Consider the following 19,696-nt stretch of genomic DNA (forward strand, 5'->3'; position numbering starts at 1 on the left):
AGACATTCAAAACCCGCCGGGACGCGTTCCTCTGCAACCTAGTCTAGGTGTTCCTGCTCTAGCAAGGGGGTTGGACAGATGATCTTTTGAGGTCCCTTTGCATCTCCTAAGATTCTGTGATTCTGTTGATAGACTAAGTGATGTAGCCATCTGAAAGTTTTTGTTTCAAGATGCTTTCTACTGAAGTTAGGCAATTAACTTCTAACTTTGCAAGTTGAACATGGAGTAGAGCTTCTTGTATATAACTTATGTGTGTCCTATACTAGCTTGTGTATGATAGATGTTGATTGAAAATGATTTTTACAAGCAAGACCACAAATCTTAAATTGTTTTTCCTTTTTTCTGTGTTACAGATAGGAAATGGCATTTGAAACTTAAAGCTTATGGCTGACGAGTTTAATTTAAATGAGCTGCTGTTTGAAACAGATAACACTTTCATTTTAGTAAATTAATGGTGTGGCAAAAGGAAACTCAAAGATGCTTATACCTATAATAAAAAAGTGATGCTCTCTAGAATTCTAATATTTCACCATGTGATTAGATTACCTAATCTTACTCATTTTATTACATGAAACACAGTAAAATGTTTCCTCTGTGCATTAACATAAATGTAATTCTGGGCTTTATACAAATCTTTGTACAAAAATCCCAAATAGCTCTGGAACCATATTGATACACTCTAATAAAATTGCAACTGTTGCAGTCAAAGGATAGAAGTAAAGCAAGGTTTGTGGGAGAGATAATATCCTTTCTTTGACAAATTGATATAACTGGAAAAAATAAACTAGTGCTGGTTACATTCACAAAAATGTTTTTAATTTTTCAAAGTAAAATGTATAAAAATGCAGAATAAACAATTCCAGTTTTACCAAACTAAGAGTGTTCTTTATACTCTGCAGTGTCTGGTTTCTTCAGCTTACCAGGCAGAACAACAAGCATAGACTAGGAGACCTAACTGGGAAAGCAACGTGCTTAAAATGATAACCATATATAAGCCAGTCCCAGCATAGAGTTCCCTTTGCTATTCCCTATTTGAAACAGACAGTATTTTAGAACTTGCAATTTCAGACAGATGTTTTGGAACTGAGACTTACTGGGAAATACAGAATTACTTACCCATTACTTCCTACTGTAGGATAGAAGTCAGAAGTACACTATTGTGATGGCAAGCTTTTTAAAAAAATAATGCAATTCAAAGTTTGAATTAAAAACCATTTTCTTTTAATTGGTATTTAACTTCAGATAATTTAGTCTTTTTTATTATAATCTACATTAATTTACTTTCTCCACTTTATTTATGCCTGTGGAGCATGCCGTGGGGGATGTGATGAAAATCTGGGAGTGGTATTATTCCATTTCTTTACCACATATTTGTCCCCACCAGGGGAACAAGCACCATATTTTGACAAAAGAGATCCAGTGCAATTAATTTTCCAAATACTCTTAGATATTTGCTCTGTGTGACTTCTTCTAGGGTGTGTCTGTATTAGATCCACTTCAGCACTCTTCACGCATCTCTCCACCAGCCCTTTGATTCACGACATGGATTGATCTTGGGGTGCACAAGTGGAATTTCTTCAGGAAGCTGCTCTCAGGAGTCTCACCTAGTGAGCTGCTGTTATGGATGGGTGCTCAGTCTAGCAAACACTGTGAATGTGGGGTCCTCAGCACCAACTGTGTCACTCTGTGGCACTGCCATCAGGAGCTGCTGATAAGGGTTGAGCTCTCAAGTCCCTGCCCTCCTTTCACTGTCCCAGCCGGGGCAGGAGAGCAGTGGCAACTGGAGCCTTGAAGCCGTGCTGCTCCAGAGACCCCAGATGCTTTTCACCAGTAGAGCATCTGTCTCTTACACTTGCTTAATTGCAGCAGTGGTGCTGACACCAAGCAACAGGCAGGCTAAATACTTTATTTTAAACAGGTTTAGAGTTGATATTTTTGACAGATTTAATAACGGAAGCCTTCCTAATTAAAACAAGTGAAATAAAAAGTGTTGGCATTTGCATGTGAACATCTGCACTAGCATTGTTCTTTATAGTTATTGTACGCTGTGGGATGGTATGTTTGGCCAGTGCAGATTCTGGGATTAAAAATTATGGAAAGTATTTAACTTGATGGATGATCTTTTTTTCCCGAAGACTGAAAGCATTTTTAAATATCAAGAGCAGTGAAATTTGTTCCTCCCTCTCTGTAAGTGTTTTCAGAGGGTGCTTTTAACTATTTTGGCACATTCATGAAAAATTTACTTTATAAACAACTGCAACTGAAAACATAAATAGTAATTTATAAGACATTGATTAGAATTGCATTTCTGTTTCCTACAGCACCATCTGAAGCTGAAGGTTTTGATGAATGCTGATTAACTGCTAGGTGTTTTTATACAGATTTTAAATATACCTCAAATATATGCTAGTTAATTTTCTTTATTTAGTAGTTCATATATCTATTATATACTTTATTAAGTATATATGCTCATTTTCTTAATGTAAATAATAGGAATACAGAATTTATGTTCTCCTTTCTTTATTATGTGGCCTCTTCCAAATGTACGTAGTATCAAGCAATACCTGGAATGCTCATTAGCAATGTTTAACAGTTTCTAAATAACCTGGCTTAGTGGCAATTATATTTGAAAGTGTGATGAAAAGCTCTCACACTGGTATGTCATACAAATCTAAGAGCTACTTTTGACTAAGCACAGGTAAGGTTTCTTTTACGAAAATGTGTAGTCAAAGGGCAAGATACTGCTTTTTGCCTCTTGGAAAAGACAAAATGAAGATGAGGAAAATAGCTAAAGTTTGTCTTTCATCTCTTCAGTCGATCTTAGTAGGACTGTTGCTATCTGATCATCAAAGCTGCAGCTTCATAAAAGATTTGGCAGAGGGTCATATGCAAGACAGAAGAAAATTCTAAATAGCTCTCACAGTGAACAGCTCAAAGTTATGGCAAATTGAAGTTAATATTGTCTTCCCCTTATGTGTGGTTGTGCAAAGAATTGTATTCGATAGCTGATCTGTGAAAAACTTCAATTTCACTGTGTGATGGTTTGAGAAATGAGGTCTCATCATAAACCAAAACTTGTTTTTGGTACACTTTACTCTGCTTATTAGACTTTAAGAATCAGGAGGCTCAGGTTGGAAACGGTTCTTGTGTCCAACATTAAATTCTTTGTGAGCTTGTATACATTTCTTAGCTTGTCTTTATCTTTCCAGGGACAAATTCTGTTTTGCACAGTTTTCAACTCAGTACAGGCAAATAACAGACTGTTTCCTGAAGATGTGGCTGCATAGAATCAAGTGTGCTTCTGGCATAGGTCTGGAGAGAATGTCCTGTAAATGATTTTGTGGTACTCCATTGGGGCTGTAAGAGGATGAGTCACTGCCACGTGGACTCTTCCTAGGGAGTTCCTGATGTGGGAGGTAGGACATGCAAAAAAGTAAAAGAGGAGGTTCTTTGTTGAAGATGGCCCGTTGTGTGTGGATGTTCTGTACTTACTATTGATTCTACTAATGTACAGGAAAAAGACATGTCAAGGCCTTTCTACTCCAGAAATAGCATTTCTCCTTTATTAGGACTGCAAAGTTGAGGTTATGATCCTGTCTTCCGTGAGGGACTGTCTGCAGCCACCACCAGTGATAAAAACCTGATCAAGCTTCTGGCCCATGTTGGACATAACCTCTTGTAGCATATAATGCTTTGGGTGATAAATACTAAGTGGTTGGTCAGCTTGGTCAAAGCTTATGTTCCAAGAAAATACTGTTGTGGAAAGGGGCAGAAGCCATAGGTATCTGATTTGGCCCTTGCTAAGTGTATGAGGACAAAATTGATGTTCTGTTGGCAAATGAGGGCCAGCAGTGTGGATTCAGCTTGGCATGAGGGACTTAGTTTGACAGATTAAAGGCCAAAACTCAGTCCTTTCTATCAGATTACAGAGATACAGTATAAATAATTTCCTGCATCTCAAGAGGTTCCTGCAGTAAAAAGTTTCTCCCTTCAAGCTTTCCCTCACTTCAGTGTAAACCGAGGATTTTAGATCACTGGCAGTGATAATCACAGTACTGGCTTTCCTGGACCTACCTACTAATTTTAACTTCTCAGTATGCAATTGGTCTGGACAGTGGTTTTTGCAGACAGTTTTTTTATTTTTATTCTTCATAGCAGCCTTGTATCTTGAAGAGTATGGGCTAGGTTGTAAAAGGAGTGTTATTAGCTGAATAGGTGCCCAGGGCACATAATCCTTCAGTACAGCAAGCTAGTATTAGAAGTGAAATATAGAAGTGTATTTCCTCTGTGAAGTAGAAAAAGAAGTTGCATTTCTTAATGTCTGGTACAGAGAAGACTCAACTCTCTCTTGCCTTTCCTCCCATAGCTCTTCTATAAGCAGAAGACAGAGAGGTCCTGCCAACAACACAGTGAATAGTTTGATGGCGTAGCTCTTTCTCAGTAATGTGAATTGCAGAATAAAGGACACTGGTCTAAATATTGCAGGGCAGTTCATGTCGGTTCATCTGATATAAGTTATGTCAAGTTAAATGAAATCATCAGCTGCTTCTCTTAATATCCAGGACACTGGGGCAATGCTGTACTTTCACAAGAAGTGAACTGAACTCTAACCCAGGAAAACTCAGTTTATAACAACTCCAAAAGCATGTATTGAATAACTCACTGTGTTCCAGTATCATAGGTCAAAATACAACTGAGTGCTAGTTATGCTGTTTAATGCAACCAATTCAAATTTCCATTTCTAACCATTTTTATTGGTTTCACATTTTCTTATACTGTTAGCAGCCCATTTTCTAGTCCTTTCCCTCCCTATTTGACATTTCAGAATGAATAACGAAGCAGGTTTTTAAGTGCATATACATTTCCTCAAGGAAATCAGGGCTTGAGCACACACATTGGTCTTTGCATGCATGCCAATGAAGCATGCATAAAAATATGTCTGTCTTTGCTTGCATACATGCTAAAGTTTGACCTTCCATGCTTTGAACTCTTGCTCCAAAACGCAAATGCATAATTCAAGAGGACTGAAGCAGAATAGTGTTGAGCATAACTCCTGGGTACATGATTCCCATAGCAAACTATGCAGGCTTGAATTATGATTATAGAATAATAGAATGATAGAATGGTTTCAGTTTGAAGGGACATTAAAGATCATCCAAGTTCAACCCACCTGCCATGGGTAGGAACACCTTGCACTGGACTGTGTTGCTCAAGGCCCCATCCAACCTGGCCTTGAACACTTCCAGGGAGGGGGCATCCACAGTTTCTCTGGAAAACCTGTTCCAGTGCCTCTCCACCCTCATAATGAAGAATTTCTTCCTCATATTTAATCTAAATTTACCCTCTTTCAGTTTAAAGCCACTATCCCTCATCCCATCACTACATGACTTTCTAAAAAGTCCCTTCCCAGCTTTCCTGTAGGCCCCCTTCAGGTTCTGGAATGCTACTATAAGGTTTCACTGGAGCCTCCTCTTCTCCAGACTGAAAAACCCCAACTCTCTCATCCTGTCTTCATAGCCTTCCTCTGAACTCACTCCAGCAGCTCAATGTGCTTCCTTTGTCCTTCCTTCCTTTCTTTGGCCCCAGAACTGAGCTCAGTACTCCAGGTGGGGTCCCACAAGAGTGAAATAGAGGGAGAGAATCACCTCCCTCAACTTGCTGGTCACTCTTCTTTTGATGCAGCCCAGGATGCGGTTGTCTTTCTGGGCTAAAAGCACACATTTCTAGCTCATGTTAAGCTTCTCATCAACCAACACCCCCGAGTCCTTCTCCTCAGCGCTGTTCTTAATTAATTCTCCACCCAGCCTGTATCTGTGCTTGGGATTACCCTGACCCGTGCGCAGGACCTTGCATTTGACCTTGTTGAACTTTATGTTCAGCCTGTCAAAGTCTGGATGGCATCCCTTGTCTCTAGCATGTCAACTGCACCACAGAGCTTGGTGTCATTGGCAGACTCTCTCTTTCTCCCCCCAGGAGAAAGTTCTGAGCACTTTCTGCAGTCTGAGGTCTGCACTGTAGCTCCTCCTTTTAGCAGCTCCTGGGTGGAGGCACCATCTACTACTGGGGTAGATGGTGAAGACCCTTGAGACAGAGCTGCAACCTTTGCTCTTAGAGTCCCTGTGGACACCTCGTCAGCCACTCTCGACAGAGCTGCCAGCTCCTGACAGGTCTCTGCACTTCCCTGGATCAGGAAACCCCAATGTACACTTCAATCCCCCATTCTGCTGCAAAACACACCTACACCAGACCTGATCACCTCTGTGAGTGGTTTGAAACTGCCTATGCACTGGGAGATGTGGGTTCCTCAGAAAGAGGATGAGGAAAATCAGTGTACCCAACAGCCAAGGCAGTCTGTGCCAGTTGACAGACAAGCGCTGAGGACTGTGCTCCTTCTGGAGAACTTCTCAGCTTAAAGTGAGAACATCTGCCTCCGTGTGAATTTCAGATATGCAGGTGAAATAGGTGGGAAAAATCACCTTTGTGGGTCTCAAGAGACTATATGAAAGAGAGAAGCACCATAATGAATCACCTTTCCAAAGTAAAACATTCTGGGTATGTGCCTAAGTGGAGTTTGTAGAAAAGTCAGTCAAGTTCAGGTACTGACAGGTGAGATGGTAGCTAAGTGAATGTTTTGGGGATAAGCAGGCTTGAATATTGCTTAGGTCTAATTAAGTCTAACATGCCTCATTCGTTTCTTTTCTGGCCCAGATGCTGGTAATAACCTCAAGGGATGCTGTTATGGTGCCAACCACAGTGTTGAACAGAACTTTATTTATTTATTAAGAATAAAATGAAATGTTCTATAGTAAAGGTGGTAGCAATCAAGTAATTTTGTGTCTCATTATATTGTGAAGAAGCACATCCCATCGTGCTACAGAAGAATGATGTTTAGGAGTCCCAATGTGTACGCTACTGCTTATCTGCATATTTGCTTTTCCTTCCTACACAGACACAGCCAAGGTTGATGTATAAAAAGAAATGCGTACAGACTGGTAGGCTGTGACTACTGGTATACAGATTTTTCTTTTACTCTCCTGAATATTTGACCTGTTTGGAAGTATTGTGGGAAATATTCTTCACATTGTTTTGTGGCCCTTGGTAGCAGAAGAAAATGAGACTTATTGCTGTAGAAAAAACCTCCACCCTGCCACAATTATTTAGCTGCATGTGTGCATTCAGATGTGGGTATGCCCCTATTATAGCACAGATTTACTGACAGCTATGGCTACTGGGAGAAGCCTTGCTTCCCCTCAAATTACCACCTAAATTTGCCTGCTTCCACAGAACCTGGAATTCAATCGGTCATTGCTGCCAACTCTGAAGGATATCACCAAAGTGCTGCTGGAAATGATGCAGATCTATTTTGGGTAGATAGCTTAGAAAGTTATTTTCTTAAATACCATATTGCAAAATTGCATGAATTAGCCAAATGTGTCTTCTGAAATTCTCATAGCATTCATATGGATGCTTATTACTTTTGTAATTCACTCTTCACTGAATTCTCAGGGCTGCCATAAGATGTGTAGAAAACTTGTACAAAGGACATCTTAAGAGACACAAAGCAAAATCTTTCTACAACCCCCAGAATTTACTAAACATTAATTTAGTGCAATGAAAATTTATTTCATTTATTCAAACATGTTTCTGTATAAAAATCAGACTTTACAGTTAGTGTCCTATAGCTCCTACAGCTGAGAAAAGACTTTTCAAAGGTTCTAATGTCTTTGGTGCCTTAGAAAATGTTCTCTTAGATTGTGCGTTTGAATTTGGCCTAGATAATGCAGTCCTTGGTACATTACTATAGTTTACTTCTTTCTTATTTTACTTAATTGGTTTGCATCTTCAGTGGAAAATATGGAATGAAGAACAAGAGTGATACACTCCAGCCTAATTTTGCATCATGCTTAGTGCTAGCTACTGAATTTCTTTTTACTAAGGATACAGCTGACTGCTTTCCTATTTTGAATTAAATGATTTGTTTGTACACTTAATTTTCTGCGATCTCTTTTCATCAGCAGAAAAGTACTGATAAAGCACTAGCTGACCATTAGAAGACAGATAAAATAGAATGATGCATCTTCATTACTACCATATCCCTCTGAACTATTTTTTTGTTTCCTTTGCAGGACGGTTCTGTTTACTCTGACCTCTGTAGTTGTGCTTGTCATCACCACCGACTGGATCAGCTGGGACAAGCTGAATCGTGGATTTCTGCCAAGTGATGAGGTCTCAAGAGCCTTCTTGGCTTCTTTTATCTTGGTGTTTGACCTTCTTATTGTCATGCAGGTACGCTCTCCTCATGTTTCATTCAAGCTGCTGGGACTGCTTAGTCACTCCATTTCTGCTAGAGCAAATGGTTTTTAGCTAAGACCACATAACGGTAAGTAAATGTTTAGTTTGCAATTGCTATTAATAGGGCATGAATATAACACCATGCTCAGTGACTTTGCAAAAAGCCCGCTGGCCTTTTATTGTTAAAATATTGCTGATTTCTCTTCTTAGACTACCAGGTAAGAACTCTGTGACTATCCTAATAAGAAGGGGTTTTCTGCAAAAATGACATCAGGAAAAGAAACAGAAGCTTGTTGATTTGTAAATTCAAATATTCTTTTAGGAGACTGAGAAAAATTCTGCTAAAGAAAGAAATGCTTCCGTATTTCAAGCATTTACAATATTGGGTATACACACATTTTAGCATTTTAATAGGTGAAAGTTAATATTTGCTATTAAGATTCCACTTTCCACTTTCACATGAACATTTCTTTGCTTTGATGAGAAGTCCTTGCACCATACTATCTTCTGCCATTGAGGTTAACTGGGGAGATGATTCCCTGCAGTCTGCCCAGTGCCTGCTTCTTTGAGTCTAGTTGTTAAGAAAGGAATCTGGGTCAAAAGTACGTGGCCAAAAACCTCCTTCCTGTGATCCTGTGCTCTACCCTCTGCATCTGTCTGTGGTTTTAGCCTTGGGTGAATAACTTGCCCAATGCTCTGTGAAGAATTAGGTCATTTGGGCTGAGGCAAGGAAAAAGAGCATCGAAGGACTGAGTGACTTTTGCTATTAGTCCTAGACTTCTCAGACTGTTGAACTGAACTTCAGCAAAGAATTTGGGAAGAACTAATGGGTCCTTTCTCTCCAATATATTGCTAACTAACTCTGCTAGCAAAGACCATTTCTGAGACACTTAGTTCTCTTTAATGAGCTATCTATTGCTTGAGTAATTATCATAGAGGTGACACTGTGGTGGTACTCAAAATTTATCACTGCTGTACTAGGACATTAAAGCTACATAAAGACCTATAGTTCAGTTATATTTTCTAAGGTCCACCACTGTTCAGTGCTTACTGTGGTTCATGGTTAGAACAAGGAGGATAAGAAAGGGAATACTGTTGTTCTAGTAAGATTTCTGCCGCTTTCTTTTCTCTCCCTTTGCATTTTATATTTTGTTTGCTATTTCAAAAAGATTCAGGAGAATGTATAATAAATGATTGCACTTTACAGGGCTGTAATGAAAGTATGAATGAAAATACACGATGTATCAAGCTGTACCGGATTTGATATTGCATGCAGGGTAGAGAAAGAGAGTTGTCTTCATACCAAATAATTATTAAATCATCTGTTAGACTTTGAAAAATGAAGTTCCAGTACTTTGACCTTGGAGTTGCTGAATATAGGGAATAATTTTATTTGAAACAGTCTGTCCTGAGTACTATATCATCTTTTACAACACAAAGCAAGAGGCTTTTTTTAATTGCATTTTTGACTGATGTTTGTGTGATGGAATTATGTATTTTTTTGAAGTTATTTGGACCGTGCAATTAAGTCAGCATGTTTTATTTACAGTGTAGTTCTAGCATCGTTGTATTGCTACTGCAATAAAGTCAAGTTGAGACAGCAAAGTATTAAATCACAAGTGAAGATCATTAGGATCATGATCCTTTGACTGAAGTATGCTTTAGAATTACATGTTTCTAGAAATTCTTTTTAATAGTGTTGTCTGTTTCACAGACTTTTTTTGTAACTCAACAGGCTTTGGCAACAAACTGGTAAAATTAACAAAAATAAATAAGGGTTTAGAGCACCAGTCTTATGAGGAGTAGCTGAGAGAACCGGGATTGTTTGGTCTGGAGAAAAGGCAGCTGAAAGTAGACCTTATTGCTCTCTACAGCTACCTGAAAGAAGGTCGTAGCAAGATGGGGGTCAGTCTTTTCTCCCAAGTAACAAGTGATAACATGTGGGGAAACGGCCTCAAGTTGTGCCAGGGCAGATTTAGAATGAGTATTAGGAAAATATTTGTTCACTGAAAGGTTTGTCAAGCATTGGAATGGGCTGTCCAGGGAAGTGGTTGAGTCACCTGGAGGTATTTAAAAGATGGGTAGATGTGGCACTTCAGGACATAGTTTAGTGGGGCACTTGGCAGTGTTAGCTTCATGGTTGTACCTGATGATCTTAAAGGTCTTTTCCAGCTTAAACAATTCCATGATTCTAGGATTCCTAAAGGAGAATTTATTCTTCATAAACTGAAGAAATTCTGCAGCAGCTGAGTGGAATAAACAGAAGCCAGGAAGAGCTTATGCCTTTCTTTGAGAAAGTTCTTGTGTGTGTATCTTTAACCAAACTAGCAAAATAATCCCATAAATACCAAGTGGAACTATTCCCGTAAATAAATAGAATTTTGTCCTTCTAGGTAACTTGAAAGAAATGAAGGTCAAAAAGAGATAATTAACAGCATTCCTTGTGACTAATGATGGATCTCTGTTGATGTTGGTATTAGGATATCAGTAGACAGATTTTTTTTAATAATAATAACCATTTTTCATAATATTTTTGTATGTACATTGCTTTAATATGTAACTGTAGAACACTCCTTGCCACTGCAGTTGAAAATCAACATGGTTAATGGGTGGCCTGTCACTTCTTTCTTTGTTTTGTTTACTGCAGAATGTCTGGTCTTCTCTCTTCAGTAGAGTTTTAATAAGAGAATTAGAAGGTTAACAGATTGAACAAAATCTATATTTAGGTTCTCCTGTGTTTTTCTTCTAGTTCTTCATAATTCTCTGAAAAAACAGTAGTTAATTTAGGTACTTTGTAATGTTAATTATGTTTTGTGTATGTCATTGTTAAACAGTAACACAGAAACCTTATCAGCGAAATAGAACTGACTCTGGTCTTGTTAACAAATACAGAAAGTGGGAACAGTTCCATTTATTTTCAGTTTTACATTGATGGTGAGGTTATTTTGATTAAAATCTGGTACAATGGATGGCTACATTGAAAAACACCACCCACAACATCAAGTGCATAGAAGCAGATATTGTTTACTTGAATAGGTAAAGATAGAGTAGAAATATGGTCTTGTCCACACAAAGTGGTCAAAGATTTGATTTTTAGAGGTTTGGGATTTTTTTTTTTGTAGAAAATGTATTTAACTTTGCAAATGTAATTTGATTGTTACTTTTAACTGGATTTACACTCAGTAATTTGATAGAATTAATTTACATGTATACAAATGCAAGGGAAATCCTGATTTATGCTTGAAGCAGAATATACAGGTATAGTAGTTTTCTTTTGAAACAGATAAACACAAAATGATTTTGTGTTCATAGACAAAGCAGGATATACAAAACAATTTGTCATATCTGTCAGAGTAGATTGTCTCAGCTGTACATTTGATTCAAAAGTGGCACATAAATTGTTTTGTTTCCTAACAAGCAACAGCAAAAAGTACTGACGTACAGTTTGTTCCCAAGGAAGTTACCTGTCCTGGTTTACTGGGACAGAATTTTAGAATCAGTTTTCTGTTGAGGAAATTTTCAAATTTGTAGAGAGAACAGTCTTTCATGGGAACAAAGTGATAAAACTTTGATATAGGTTTTGGCTAATACTGGTATGCAGGTTGGCATAGTGCTCAAGGTCTTCAGCAGTCTTGAGATAAACAGATGCAGAGGCTAAGGGGAAACAAAAGCCAGGGCAGATGATCCAGGCTGGTCAACTAATAATTATTCCATACCATAAACATCGCATTCACAATAAACTGGGGACTCCCATTTTGAACTCCTTTCCTTTTCCTGATCCCCTTCCCCGGGTCAGGAGGAGGCATTGGATGGTAGAGAAACTGTATAAACCATGACATAACCAAACTTTGAGTAAAAATGTCCTTCTAAAAACCACCCATTCAGTACAACTTCTGAAGAAGCGAGCAAATGAAAGTCAGGGTACTTTTTATTATACTTTTGCTGGGTTTTGTGACATTTGAAAACACAGTAATAAAGTACAAGTCGAAACCCATAGAGAAGTATCTGTGTTAGTGAAGACAGCAAACAACTTTTGCATCATCTCTGAAATTCAATATTTCAGTATGTGAGGGGTTACTACGTTTTTTATTCATGTATTACTTGCCCTTTCAAGATGGGAACCTAGCCTCAAGGGCAGGTGAGCAGCGACAGGTTTTCAGAGGAGTCAGGATAGACAGGAATTCACCTTTAATAAAACTGACACGAGACCCAGCTGCAAAACTGGTGTCCCCAGCCATCACCATATGGCAAGGTTTTACATGGAGGAGCCATATACCCTGGACTACTTTTTTTCAGATGTTATGTGGAGCATTTAATTCTGCTCAGGGTATGTTGCTCTTCACTAGCAGATTTTAGACATGCTTGTCAGACAGCATTACAAAAATTGGTAGGCATTTTGCATACACGCTTGTACTCAGCTTATCGTGCAGTGTTTGCTGAAGAACCCTACTGTGAAGGTTGGCTCTGCGGTACTGTATCTCTATGGGCTGCAGATCTCTGAAGGGGAAGAGGTCAAGTTCAAGTGAGGTAGCTTTAGGAGAAACCTTTCTGGAGCAAGTAATAGATTTTCCTGCCTGCAAAGCCTCTCACATATGAAAGACTTTCCCCTCTTCTTTCATCTTTTGTACATCCTCATCCTTCTATAGATTGTGGAAATATTCCTTTTTAACACTGGTGTAAAACATCCAAGAATAATCCTGGAAAAGAAAAGTGAATTAGAATGACTAGAAGGGAACAGCTATGGATTTACAGCTCCGCTTAATTTGTACTTACTACAAATTCAAGTGACAGACTTGAGTATATTCCTAAACACTGTTTAACTAATATATTGATATTTCCCATGGCATTATTGGCACTGTGGCACTTCTTTCTGCTGGGTCAGTCACAGGTCTTTCTTGCCTATCCTAGAATTGTTCCTTTTCTTGAATCTGCCTCCACAGCTGCAACTCTTGCATTTATATCTGTGTGGACAATCACAGTCCCAAAGTGGTTTATTTTATTTTGGAGAGTCACTGGTTTTTGGGGTATCAAGTCGTACTCCTTTCTATTTGGAACATAGAACAGTAACTCTCCAGAGCTCTGCTTTCATGCATCCCATGAGAGGTGTTTTCTATCAGCTTTCCTGTATCTTCTCTCCATGACTGGTATCAAGGGAGTGGGTTCTTTCCTGGCTATCAGGTACTGAGAGGGACAAGTTAGTGTGGTCCCAGAAATGGCCCATTTGATAGCTTGGGAACAAGCAGCTAGAAATGGAGTCAGGGTTGCACAGAGTGAAGCTGTCCCTGTCCCTCCTTGGCAAGGAAGTAAGGTTTTGAGGAACTGGGGTGTGGACTCTCCACATCTCCTTCCCATCTGTCTCGTCACATTGTTGTTGCCTGTGGACAAGGCAAAGAGAATAGAAATGTACCATAGTTATAGATCAGCGAATAAAATAATGCATTTGAAATCCACTGCTTTTATTTTGAAGGGAAACACCTTTTGAGTTTGATGGAAGTGTATGTAGTGTTTATGTAAAGGGTGATGAGGGGGGAAAAGTACAGCATTGTTATTTGTAATTAAAACCCAGAAGTTTCTGTTGGAATATTTTCAAGATCCAGTTGGATGTATAAATTCCTCTTGAAAATCCCTGAAACATTCCTTCGGCCCTTTGCCAGAACCCACTTTAAAATACACTTTATTTCTTCAACTCTTTCTGTTACTTTGGAACTAAGAAAATGACAAGTAAAATCCTTTTCCCCTGAGAAAAGGTGGGTGTATTTTGTCCCTTCTTGCACATTATATACCCTACCTTTTTAATGAGCTGTCTGGTTTAGATTGCAGCATTTTCATTCTTGTGCTTGTCTAGTTTGATATCCAACACCATCATTTTATGCTGTGGATTTTGTCAAACAAGGCATGAGAAGTACAGTATTTTTTAAGTACATTTCACCCTTTGCACTGGTTAAATCTTGCTTGGATGCATTACATTTGTCTTGGGCATTATAGATCCAATGTTAGGGATTGCTTCAGCTGCTCTAACTCAGCATATTTGTGCTGACCTGAATCCTATTGTGCCAATTTATATCAGTTGAGGGCTGGGTCCTTTTTTTAGCTGTGTGACTCAGTTCCTCGTTTGCTGAAAAGGGACAAGCACAGTTCTTTTCTTTCACTAGTTGTCTGCTTAGCCCCTAAGGTGCTCAGAAACTGTCTGACTTGGTACAGCTTCTAGCATAATCAGGCCCCAGTCCCAGCTGGAGCCTCTTGGCTCCGAGATGACTACACACAAAATGAATTAGCTGGAAAAAGCTTCCCATTTGTCACAGTCATTCCCTTTTACCCTGAAAATGGGTACGTGCCATACATGTGACACTCAGGCCTTTCTTTTGCAGTGTAGGTAGTTGCCTGAAATAATGAGGCAGCTCTCCAAGAGCGGAACTACCATTTCTATGCAGTGCCTCCTGAAACCACCATATCAAGCCCAAATGCACAAAAAAGTGGAATTCGAGGAACAAGAAAAGCTGGGAATTGTTTGCAAGTCTTTCACTGGAGTATTTTCATCTTTAGTTGCAAGGATAGTCTTTTCACAGGTTCTGCTATAATCAGCATGTGATGGGCTTTGTTGTTGTGGGACGTATGTCTGATGAATGTTGCATTGCTTAAGATTATATTGCAGTGATACATGTTGATTTAACAATATGGTGACATTCAGGCAATTTCAACTCTTCTCGAGTTTAAGATGCTCTGGAATATATTATTTGAATATAGAAATCTGCTTTGTAATGAGTGTTGTCACACAGGTTTTTATCTAAGAATGAAAAACCTGAGATGAGATTGAACTGGTTCAGCTGTTTCCTAACTAATAGAATTGCATGCAATTTGTAAATGCAACCATGTGAGTTAAAAAAGGAAAGATAAAACTCAGTTTACCATCACTAGATAGAGTGTTGCCTTGAGACAAGTTTTATACCTATCTGTATTTTACATTTAGCAATATGACACATTGAATTTACAGGACTCAGTGACAAGTGGTGCCTGGGCATACAGATCCACCTAACAACAATACTGAGTTCAAGTAAGGAGAAGCAGCAAAACTAGCTTTGTTGCTCTTAATCAAATCATAGAGGGGGCAACAGAAATAAGAATATGCCTGATATTGTTGTTCAAACTGCATTATTTCTGCAAAGTTGATTGAAAGGCAGTTTTTTATACTTGCTTGGAAGGTTTGAAGGCTTTTGTGTGAGACATTAACAAAAAGACATGCCTAGTTTTATTGCCTTTGAATTCTTCTAATGTGCTATAAAGCTGCTGCATTTCTTTGTATAACAAAAGGGACATAAGTAGTTAATCACTGAGTGTTTTGAGATACTGAGTACATTAGGTATTTTTGCATCTGTTAGAATCAGACTTTATTGAACCTATCAATATGTAATTCATTCTCATATATAGAGAGCAGAGAAATTACTCTCTAGTGCTTTTAGTGATTTGAAATCATAGTTGCAGTGGTTTCTGATTTTCAACTAACATTTAATTACTCAGCTGTGTTGTGTTTGACGTCATGTCCCTGTGGATCATAGGTGGTGTACAAGTGTGGCCTTAGGTCAGGAAGGCTTTTATTCTCCTAGAGGTCAGAGGCTAAGAAGATTCTCTTTCCTGGAGTCTGACCATGTTCATCTGCCCATCCTCTAATGCTCATTAGGGAGACGAGATTCCCCAGCATAACACTTACCAGATCTGACAGATAGATTGGGGACTGGCATTGCATGACAGTGTGAATCTGTGTTTCCCACTGAAGCAGCAAAGCAACTAAATCAACATGCCTGTAGAGTCTCCCAAATAGTCTCAGTAGTGCGCTGCAGCTGACTTTGGACTGTACAATATCTCAGCTGGTCCCCAGATAGTTAATCTCTTCTCTCTCTCCTCCTAGTGCCTAAATAGTATTTGCAATGTAATTTTTTCATTAAGATTCCTTAGAGCCCTGCATGAGCCAACGGGTGCTGTAGGTGCATTAACACATTGTCACTATTGTTGAAATGGTACAAACAAGAGACAAAAACCAATGTTAATCAAACTGGGAAAGAGCTCTATTTACCACCTCCCTCCACCAGCTCTTGTTCAATTGCTTCAGTAGCCAGTAGTGCTAAACTTGTCTTGATATCTCTGATGCCAGAGCAACACAGTCTTGGGTAGTGTGTGATTAGTGCAGCTGGCTCCCTGTGCCTTCATTTCCCAGTTTGTTAGCAGGGCGGGCAGTCACTGGCATGGTGGGGACTATCCACTAACAACCAATTCAAGGTGGAGCTGTCAGTCTGTGAACTTCGTTACACAGGGCACTGAGTCCGTTTCTCTCTGGATGAAGATAGATGAATTAAAGAGCTGCTTTCAGGACTGGCTCTGAGTGAGGTAGTCTGTGTCCTAAGGTAACTGAGGGCAGGTTGAAGCATTCATGGGGGCTGTAAGGGAGAGAGGGACCTTGGCCCTGTGGCTGAGGCTTCAACTCCACACTTGGCCACCTCCAGTTTGAAGCAGCCATTTGCGGGCAGTCCCTTGCCTCTGAAGAAAGACCATGGTGGTAGCTGGCTGCTCCTACCAGGCGGAGTAATGTGGCAGCAGGGAGAAGGACCTGAAACTGGCTAATCCTAAAATCCTCTCCCTCCAGCCAGCAACACTGGATGGTGCACCAGTGGCACTGAGCAAAGGCAGATGCTGGTGGTGGAGCCCCACTACCAGGATGAAGTACACACGTGGTTTTGGTGACTGAAAACCTGGCAGAGCTGCCTTTCTGTTTTGACCAGCCAGACTTGGCTTGCACCTTCAATAAGCTTTTTTTCTGTCTTGGCCAACTCTTTTTACACCTCTTCTTTCCAACTCTGTTTCCACCATAGAACCCTACGGACCACTGCGTTTCTCAGTGCATTTATGACTTGCACCCCCACTAGCATTAATTTTGTGACACAATAATCCAGAAGACTGCACTGTAGCTGGTACTGGTCATTTAGAGCTGTGTTTTTATTTCATCTTTTGGGAGAGATGTTCTAGCTAGCTTCAATTTCCCTCTCCGTCAGCTCTCAGTGAGCTCTGCTGTCATGTTATTTCCCATATCAGGTACCACATGAGGAATTAAATGATGGAAATTTGTGACTAGGTAATCCATTATATTGCTTATAGATGAAAATGAGAAAACGGTGTACTTCTCTTTCTAATGTATCTCACTATGGATTTAAGGATATAATCCTATAATCCTTCTTGGATGGCTCTTTGCTTTTAGTTTCTCTTAGGTGGTCTTCGGGTTTGTCTATATACAATGTGCAGCATGCTTTAGATTTATAATGATTTATAAAATTTAGAACTGTGTATGCAGAGTGGAAAAACAATCAATCCTCAGCAGCAGATCCCATGCACAGCACATCATCTATTTAGGAGTAGGTCGCAGAAGAGAAGTGGTTAAGTGATCTGCTTTATTAGACAGCCAGAGTTAGAGGAAGCAAAAGGGACTGGTCCCATCTCAAGTCTGCAAGTGCACTTTTTGATGGCCTTGGTTCTCACCCACAGCTGCCACCTCCCAGATGAGATCTGCAGTGAATTCTCTTGGCTGCAAGTTGGTACTTTTGTCCTGACCTTAAGTTGCGAAGCAACAGCTACATCTTCTGAATGAATGTTAAATACCCTTGGGGATGCTTCTGGCATCTGGGCCAAACAATTACTGCACTAATCTAAATTATACAAACTCTTACAATTCCTCAAGGTCAGGCTGCAAAGATTTGCATATCTGGGCAAAGTGTTCCAAATATAGGGGTTGAAAGAAATAAAAAGCATCACACAAACAAGCTTAATATCAGAAATGAGCACATGATGATTTAAGCAAGACAAATACAGTTATGCATTAAAAATGGTGTAAAAAATGGTGTTAAAAATGAGACAACACTACAGAGGCTGCAGAGTCATGCATTCAGAAGTTAGGAAATGCCAGAATTAAGGTCACTGGTATAAACTTTTCACCCCTATTGTGTGTATGCATTATGATACAATCTTTAATTATCTATTCCCATCCCATTTTTCCACAGGATCTCTGTCTCTCTTGCTGCACTGGATGAATAGTGTTCATTTAATGAGAAGCTATTCAATATTTTGGTTTACTCTTTCTGTGCAGCGTGTGGCCCCAGGCCTTACTTACTGCACACTATTGAAACCTTGATATGAAGATGAAATCATTCATTTCCTTGTGGGCTTTTCTGTGGCACTCATAGCTGTATTTCCTAAGGGCTTTTCAAGCATTAATGTATTTATCTTCATGATAGCCTTTACAGTAGAAGTATTATTGTCCATCACTGTCCACATTTTATACTGAGGCACAAAGAAATTAAAGTCAAAGGGTCCCTAATTTCAGATGTCTGAGGACATTATTATGAAAATTTATATTATTACCCATCTTTTAGCTGAGCGGTTACCTAATTGGGGGAGGAGGGTCTAGCATATTATTTAATTAGAAGCAGACAAAGCCACAAATTTACTTGATGTATCCTTGTATATTATTATACCAGCAGCCCTATTTGCTTTGTAGAATTCCAGTGGTTGTAAAAGTATTTGAAAAGTTTTGAGTGAGCACTATAACTGTGTCATATATTTGGTCCCATAAAACAGACTGGTTACTTTTTATGCTGATCCTAAAGGAGTACAGGGCAGTTCTGTCTGGGTAGTCACTAAAGGACTTTGCTATCCCTATGGATGTTTTGTCAGCCCTTCCTCTTCTCCCCAGTGGCGATATATTCAGGTCCAGCTCTCCTCAATTTTAATACCAGCCATGGTCACTTGTCATTTGACCAAATCTAAGCTTAGATAGGATGTCAAGGGAATCATACAGAAAAAAAACCATGGCAAACAATTTATAACTGCTTGCGAATAATTCAGTTTTAGAAATTCACTGTTCCACAGGCATGGCATGACAGAGTTGGCCAAAATCAGTTCCTCCTGGCAGCAGTGACCCCCACAGCAAGAGTATTTTTCACATCTGCTGCTATCATCTCTTGCATTTACACACTTCTTCCCGCACACCTTCCAGCTAGTGCAGCAGATGCAGAGTGCAGAACTACAGGAGTCTCTGTTGTTATATATTCCCACCTCACAGTCACAAGTTAGATCCTCTTTAATGAAAAAGGTCATGTCCTCTGTAACATATGGGGTGCAATCACATAAATAAATAAGGTTTATACTATGCATACACGCACAGTATAGGTAACCTTAGCCTGACATCTCCTGGTTCATGATTCTTCACCATTGAAACCTCCAGACAGTTTCTTTAATGCAGAACTTTCTGTGTGTATAATTCCTTCAGGTTTGACAAAAAGATAGAAACCTCAAAATCAGAAGTCTGCCATATGAATCTGATGTGTCTTATCAGGTTACTGGAACCATTAGTTCCCCTGCATGG

The 19,696-nt window shown here is 39.4% G+C and overlaps 1 protein-coding gene across 1 annotated transcript in view; it reads left to right on the plus strand.

The window, feature by feature from the left end:
- Positions 1 to 7,284: 7,284 nt before the first annotated feature.
- The window catches only part of TMEM117 (transmembrane protein 117), a gene marked incomplete at its 5' end in the record, with an annotated part of 38,933 nt that continues 26,521 nt past the window's right edge, over positions 7,285 to 19,696 (plus strand). The window contains 2 exons of the mRNA XM_010188732.1: positions 7,285 to 7,367; positions 8,127 to 8,286. Coding sequence (XP_010187034.1) covers positions 7,285 to 7,367; positions 8,127 to 8,286 — 243 coding nt within the window. The remainder of the gene's footprint in view (positions 7,368 to 8,126; positions 8,287 to 19,696) is intronic.

This window comes from Mesitornis unicolor, unplaced genomic scaffold (assembly GCF_000695765.1).
Source record: "Mesitornis unicolor isolate BGI_N332 unplaced genomic scaffold, ASM69576v1 scaffold16577, whole genome shotgun sequence".
Lineage (NCBI taxonomy): Eukaryota > Metazoa > Chordata > Aves > Mesitornithiformes > Mesitornithidae > Mesitornis > Mesitornis unicolor.